The 7936-nt window shown below is 33.4% G+C and overlaps 1 protein-coding gene across 1 annotated transcript; it reads left to right on the top strand.

Annotated features, from left to right (window-relative positions):
- The first annotated feature begins 934 nt into the window (after window positions 1–934).
- LOC134251497 (uncharacterized) lies at window positions 935–7619 on the top strand. The gene is made up of 3 exons (XM_062733920.1): window positions 935–1007; window positions 5907–6029; window positions 7378–7619. Exons 1-3 carry the CDS (start codon window positions 938–940, stop codon window positions 7593–7595), a joined length of 411 nt encoding a protein of 136 aa, XP_062589904.1. The 5' UTR covers window positions 935–937; the 3' UTR covers window positions 7596–7619.
- The last annotated feature ends 317 nt before the right edge of the window (window positions 7620–7936 follow it).

The following is a 7936-nucleotide window of genomic DNA, read 5'->3' as shown; positions in this document are numbered from 1 at the left end:
ACAGGGTAAAATTAATTGACAATAGGTTAAACTATTTAAAGATTTGGTAATTTTGCGAACGTTGGATTCCTACCAACTCTAACTGCTGAGCAATCCAATTGGCTACTAATTTCAATCCATTTTGTTACTAATTTTCTATGCCCTTCTTCAAAGGATTGGGTGCCAGTTGCTGAATGGTTCTCTTGTCTATCTCTCAAAAAGAAGCAGTACGCGTTAATGATGCTGGTTGAAATATGATGCGGTTTGTGACGAGGACTACAATGTACATGTAAGGAATAACTGACACCCCCCCCCCCCCACTGATATAAAGTCTGTAATATTAACAGAGAATTCTAAAAAGTAGTGTTACTTAGTAGGTTAGAAAAACAAAAATCATAGGCGTGCTTTGATAAATTCACAGTAGTATAATAAATAATTTTTCTGTATTTCTTTTAATTTATTTGTATTTGGGGGATGTCTTCATTATTTGGTAGCCATATCCTCTTTTAGTCTAGTATCAATCATTTTTTTAATGTCATACAAATGACAAACGTAACAAAATTTACAAAAGCCACTGAATAATTCCCTCTAAGGATACATTCAACAATGCATGGAAAAAGAGAGATAACCCAGAAATATTGTGAGTATCGATATCTACGTTATTGATGGATAACTCGGTTCCGACTCTTCTCAATCGTCAGTTTCTCACAACCCAAAAGATGAACGATGATGATTCATGGATTGCAATGAAAGGGCGCATATTATTACAAGCTCAAATATGTTTAATTATTAAATTGTAAAAAATTAAACACCCATGTAAGCGGTTTTTTTTTAGATCGATTATGTGTCATCTATTACATTGTATACATTTCCTACTGGTTTCGGAAAAGAAACCAGGAAGAAATTTATATGAACATGTTTTTGTTTCACTATCCTTACTTAAATAACACACTGTTTTATGATCGTGATGTCGTTAAACTGGACTTTGTCTTTGCTGATTTCTTGCGTTGTCTTCAACTCTGCCTATTGTAAGTATCAGTTTTCAGTTTCTATAATTTTCATTGAAATTATTGTTCATATTTTAGAGCATTCATGATGAACTCAATACATGCCTCCATACGCTCCATTTAATTATTACACAGTACAGTTATCTTCATAAAATGTGCTTAAGTAAAAATAGGTTGAGTATAAATAAACCTTGGGAAAAATTTTTCAAAAAAACGAGAATCTCTACCTTTTATGAAATCATGTCTGGGATAAAATTATTGCATTGTAAATGGATTAATTGACCAGGATCCGGCAGCACGAACGATAGTAATGCTTTCCTTTGAAGAATGGAAGGTATACCGGTAAAGCTTTGCTGCTGTCTGTCGGTCCACAAAGTCTCCTTTCAATTTTTCTGCAGCGGTTGCACATACTCAAATGAAATTATGTATAAAAAATAATCATAATGATATTAAGGTCAATTTCTATATTAGGTACGATCGAGCCATTTTTCCACAGAGGTTACCCCTTCCAAAAAATTGAAATTTCCGTTCATTTTCTTTGCAACGGTTGCACATACTAAAATGAAATTTTGTATATACAGATTTAGCATAAGAATATGTAGGTCAACTTCTGTTTGGATACAATGACCTAGTTTGCAAATACAATTAATCATTGAGTCAAATGATGACTGGCGATTTTTACACTAATTGTTAGTCCATTATTTATACACTAAATATCATTTCCCGATCATGACAAGGAGCACACGGCCGGTGTGACCGGTCGACAGGGGATGCTCACTCGTCATTGACACCTAATCTAACCTTCGATGTTTTATAGGTCCGTGTTTGCTCTGCTCCTATTTTGTATTGTTTTATGGACTTTTGATCACGAATATTATTCGTTATTTCCATCTGCTTAATTCTAGTTCTCTAATAGTTAATTCCTGTTCATTTACGTTCGTTATCACATTTTTACTTAAGTCACATTTGGCCAGCGAGATGTAGGCTCTATGTACGAAAATGTAGTTTCAGAAAAAAAAGATTTTGATTTTCGCCTTTGATTTTATTACTAGTCACAAGATAAAATAACCATTACCATTCCTCTAACTTCTTTAAATAATGCATCACGTCACAAATTCACAAAAGTATTGCATTACATTGCCATTTATTCACTCAAGTATTGCATTGACATTACTACTGTATGTGTACTTAAAAAAGCGGGCTTCATATTTTAGCGGATTTGGCGTGGACATCAATGCTCTAATTCATGAATACCGCTCAGAAATTGTTTATAATTACAATACACTGCACTGCGCTGATTCATGCATGATTACGCCAACAACTCCATGCGCCCTGATTGTGATACATTTAAAATACGCCAATTTAGGTGCACGTGCATTTCCCCTTTTTGGGGTTTTTAATTAAAATACAAAATATGTGCAACTATATAATCTCATAACTCCTTCCTTCAGTTCTAAATGTGATGCTACTATTTTGTTATCAATTTTATCTAGACCATCAACTGAAAATAGATTTATATCTAATTTCAAATTCAAGTAGCCCCGTAGGGATCCGGGTTAGAATAGGTCCTCAGTACCCCCTTGCTTGTCGTAAAGGGCGACTAAATGGGGCGGTCCTTCTGATGAGACCGTATAAACTGAGGTCCCCTGTCATAGCAGATTTGGCACGATAGCCTTCCCTCCCTGCTCAAAGGCCGTAAGTGCCGAGCATAGGCCTAAATTTGCAGCCCTTCACCCGCAATGGTGACGTCTCCATGTCAGTGAAATATTCTGGAGAGGGACGTTAAACAGTATATACAATCAATCAATCAATCAATCAATCAAATTCAAGTATCTTTTTAAATAATTTTGAAAATAAAACAAAATCTATAACTAGTGCTAATTGTAACGGGGACCGTTACAGATGTTCCCCAAACGCTCCCCATGTCCCTTATCGTGCCTTATTCCTCTAAGACCTTTTATAAATATGCTAAGTATCCCAGGATTTCATTTAAGAATATAAAAGTTACAATGATATCAACTATCAACGATATATTGTTTAACGTTTTTCCATGCGCGCACATGTACATGCATATGCAAGATGATTATGGCATGTTGATTAAGCGATTAACATATCTTTCTATCCCGCGAATCAAAGAAAAAAATACATATATAAATTTACCATTTTTCAAGCATATGTCATATTTTTAATATCGATTCACATTTTATTTCTCTACTTATTTTAACCTCGGGCTCAAAGTTGGTTTTATTCCGACGACAAGGCAGGGTTAAAGTCGACTAAGGGTGTCACGCCAATACCTAACCAATCAAAATGAAGTTATTCAATAGTAGTTCCATACATGGAAAAGGGATTTTCCTTTCTGTTCAGAATTTTTTTTAATATTTCCTCTCAGGCCATTTTGACAACTCTGATACCTGTGCCTGGTAAATTTTATATACTTTGTAAATAAATATAATTATAAAGGTTTTTTGACCGGAACTATTCATTTTTTCCAATGCATAGGGGGCTACTCTCTGGGTTTTACAAGAGATGTTTAAAAAGACATTCGTGTCAGCTAATGTGACCTATATTGTTTAACACCTTCTTATTAATATTTTTTCATGAATGCAAATATCTGATTATTTTACGAGGGAGCGTACATGTATATTGATTTTTAATATACCGAAAATCGCTATTTCTGGGGATTGCGTAATTCTAAAAAAAATTCAAATAAATTTCAAAGGTAAATTAAACAAAGGATGCTTGGTATTAAAATATTATTTCAAATCAGTAGAATTGAATGCTATTAACGACATCTGAATAAATAGGCTATAAAAGGCTTATATGCCAACTTTGGTCATCTGCACTTTAATTTTAAACACGACAGGATTTGTAATTTTTTCTGTATAAATTAATAATTTCTATATACTTGGAAACTCAAATGAAATATTTTAATACACTTTCCTCGAGCTCTTTTCTGCAGTTTTCCTGAAATTTTATGTGGGTCCGACGTGTTATTTGAGTTTAACAGTGATTCTCTACGTTGCCATTAATTTGATTTGTTTGTGTGTGTGTGGGGGTGTGGGGTGCGTGGGGGGGGGTTTATTTTTATTCTTAACCTATTTAACGTTGGAGTTGAATCTTGTATCTTATTCCAAGAACTTGAGATTGATTGTGACATTTGGATGAAAGGTCAACGTCATTAAAAACCACCACCTCTTTAACGTCTAACCTGTCAACCGAAATAAACTCTGAAAGGTGTTTCTAGATACATGTACATGTACTTCATGTTTCTCTTTTACCCTTGGGTCAAGGACAAAGGTTAAGGTCGATTTCAAGTTCATAGGTCAAGGTGATTTTGGTAAATAGCTAATATCAACATTTTATTCAGGTTACCAGTGACCTTGACCTAAGTTTCAAGGTCAAGGGTAAAAAGATCTGCATGCTTCAGTATGTTACATGTCTTGACATTTAGAAGTTCTTAATTCTGCATGAACATCAAACACTCAAGTATACTGTCTTTTAATACATTGTGTGCGGTCGCATGTGCATGCACGTCCATGCATTTACTTTTGATAGTAGTATAATGTAGGCAATCATTATATCAATTCATATTTGAAATTTCACCCTGTATTATTGAGAACCAAGAAAGTTGTAGGCATTTAAAGTTTTAGCCAATCAGATTGCAGCACACGTGCATGTGCGTGCGTTCATGATTATTCTTATATATCATGCTGTAGATCTTCATAATGTAAGACTATGTTCAAAATTTCAAAGGATTTTGTCAGAAAACAAAATAGATATTTACACTTTTAGTTTCAGCCAATCTCAGCGAGGGGCACCTGCATGCGCGTGAGATCTTGCTATTTTGACCATGTCATCATGTCTATACTACTATTATATCCTTATATTATGAGTTTCAAAGCATTTCATCCAATATTTAAAAAGTTACGGCTAAATCTATTATATTGGTCATTTCACGTGTTACACGTGCGCGCACATGCACGCACGTGCGCGCAAAATGACCTTCGTTCCGCACATCTACATAACATACCTAGTGACCCTAAAAAGGTTTCACCTAGATCGGATGAGTAGTTTACGAGAACACTCGCGGACAAAAAAGTACCGGAGAACAAAGAAAAAATTCAGAAAAAGTAAAAACAATATGTTCCCCAACTTCGTTTGGGGAACATAACAAGTACATTGTATTTAAACTTGAAATAATACAGTCATGCAGCATTAGACGCATTTATTGAATAAATATTAAAATATTCAATATCTAAATTTTGAAGTCTGTTTCTCAATTTATGGTCTTTGGGCCTGACGAGAAGGATACCCGATAACTATCAATTGAATAAATGGCTTCTATTATTTAATAAGATATCAAGCTGAGAAGCTTTTTCTGTCATATTTTGTCCCAAACTTGGTAAATGTATGCTGAAATTGTTTGTTCCTTTAATGATTTTTTTTTACCCATATCGAGAAACCAACACATGCACTTTACGGGTGGAGAACTGCAAATTTTAGACCTATACTCGGGACTTAGGGCTCTTTAACAGCGATTGTCTTTTTCGTGCTAGTATCTACTGAGACACGTGAACTCAGTTTATATGGTCTCATCTGAAGGACCGGTCTCCATACCGTATCTCAAACACGCGAAGGAGAATCAACACCTTACTCGGCGACTCTAGAGCAAACGCTCTAACCACTTCACCATCCGGGTGACTGCTGAAATTACTTCATTTAAAAATAAATAAGATTTCCTATGAAAATCATTATCTTAAAACAAGATTTTGTTTCAATGAATGGTGATAAGGGATGATGAGCCTTTCATTCGTATGATTAATCCACTGGAAAATTTGACCTGGGTTGTTTTTAGAAAAAAATTCAAAAAGTAACATTAAAATGCCTTACTCATTGTATATCTTTTATACCTTATAGTTCAATGTACTGAGAGGGGCTGTGTTTGCCACTGCACTTGTTGCAGAGCTTGCCTTTTTACTCCTAACTGTGGAGACTGCTACAGGGAGTGGAGTGGTACACTATTAAATAGATGTCAAAGAAGTAAGCATAGTCTCTTATCTTTATATCATCAGATGAATTAACTGAATGCGATTTACTGCCATCAACATTGATTTTTATTGTGTTTTTTAAAGTAATATTTTTCTTGCTCAAGAAAATTCCATGAAACGAATTAAAAAGTTATAGTAAATAAAAACTTTTAAATGAATGGATCTTAATTTTTAATCATAAACAAAATGAACGAATTGAAGAATTTTTTCCTCGTGTGTTTGTATTTGAAGCATCCTGAATTCCAATATATTAGACACAAAATTGAAACGAAAATCAAGACTCTATTATTCAAAATCATAACTCTTATTAGGGTTATAGTCTTGAGGCCAGAAGAAGATAGTTTTTGGTCTTATGTGAAAATGTTCGCAAGAATTATATATTGTTTTAATTGTAAATGTACTTTTTTGCTTGGGCCTGAAAAAATGCTTTGGTTTCATATTTTTGTCATTAAGAGCAATATAGAGTCTCACGTGGGTTTTGTGGCCCTGTTCCCCATGTTGTTCTGATTACCATAAAGCCAAATTCAGTCTATTTCATTTTCAAAAGCGAAATAATTTAACTTATTGAAAAAGTGATATTTTATCACAGTGAAAAGAATAATCAGTTTTTTCAAGATGAAAAAATGAGAGAGAATAATTCTATTTTCCTTCCCTTCAAGAGAGAGTGTTGCAAAATATTCTCCATGGCTAGTTATGAAATATATAAAACCACCAGGACAGAGACAAAAGCTACTAAAATCCGTGTTTAAACGTTTCCAATCTTCAAATTGCTGATATTTGATGTTTCAATTCAATTCAATATTTTGTTTTTGATTATTTCATTTATATCAGTTTTGACATAGGATGTTGTGATATTTAAATGAACATTTCACCACTCGTGAAATGAATTCAATACAACTACAAATATTGAAAATTAAAAAAAAATCGTATCGCAGTTTCTTTTACGGCCTAATATCAACCCAAGCTTGAAATCGCTTTTAGATAAAGACAAAAAATCGGCAGGTTTTGACGGTCAATTTCAAAAAGATCAAACAGTAGAATATGGTTTTATTTAAAACAACAAAAGCCAAGAATTTACTATTACAAAACGGCATTTTCTTTAAGTATTTTAATACTAAAATGTTGATTTTGTCAGAACTTACATGTGCATTCCAACACACAGCTAGATGGTTCATTTTTTTTAAGTGTTTAATTCGTCTTATGCATTGTAATGCAAGTGTCAACAATAGTCCTACTTCCTAGTTTTTTAACCCTAGACTTTCAACATACATGTAGACTCCTTTCATTTAAGAATGCAAAAAATGAACAAAAAGTATTATCAATGATTTTTGTACTTCCAGAAAACATTGCCTACGGAGTGGATACAGCTTCACAGACAACAACTTTAGTTAAAGGATATGAAGCGAGTAAAGCAGTTGATGAAGATGAGGAAACCTTTTCGAGCACCCAGGCTGGCTACAATGTCACATTTTCCTTAGAATTTTCAGATGTCAAAAGATTAAAATACATATATATCTATTATTACGAACGAGGTGAGATTTTGAGTTTTTATGAGTAAAATTTTAATATGTAAGAATTATGTTAAAAACTTTTTTAACCATGCTATCGATGAAGTTGATTAAGTACATGTACAAGGGTCATGGTAAGTCAAAAATAAAATGTACGCCTGGGAATAAAACATTTCACAATCGAACAAGCTGAACATTTTGTTAATCAAATAAATTCAATCAAGAACTGGTAAATACCACGAATCTATGAGATACAAGGCTGTATTAGCTTGGGAAATGTTCTTTCTGACATAATTAATTTTATCAAATAAACTCTTCAATATGACTAAAAATAGTCATATTGCAGAGTTTATTTGATAAAATTAATTATGTCAGAAAGGACAGAAACTAA

The sequence above is a fragment of the Saccostrea cucullata genome, unplaced genomic scaffold, assembly GCF_032062105.1.
Source record: "Saccostrea cucullata isolate Sc308-1 unplaced genomic scaffold, CSIRO_AGI_Scuc_v1 ctg1624, whole genome shotgun sequence".
Taxonomy (NCBI): Eukaryota; Metazoa; Mollusca; class Bivalvia; order Ostreida; family Ostreidae; genus Saccostrea; species Saccostrea cuccullata.
The sequence above is the reverse complement of the archived record's forward strand: the minus strand, read 5'-3'. Positions and strand labels throughout refer to the sequence as shown.

Bases quoted from the DNA above. Each gene is read 5' to 3' on its own strand.
- LOC134251497 (XM_062733920.1), top strand. From the start codon at position 938: ATGATCGTGATGTCGTTAAACTGGACTTTGTCTTTGCTGATTTCTTGC. The intron at 1,008-5,906 runs GTAAGTATCAGT...TATACCTTATAG, and splicing joins TGTCTTCAACTCTGCCTATT to TTCAATGTACTGAGAGGGGC. The intron at 6,030-7,377 runs GTAAGCATAGTC...TTGTACTTCCAG, and splicing joins ATTAAATAGATGTCAAAGAA to AAAACATTGCCTACGGAGTG.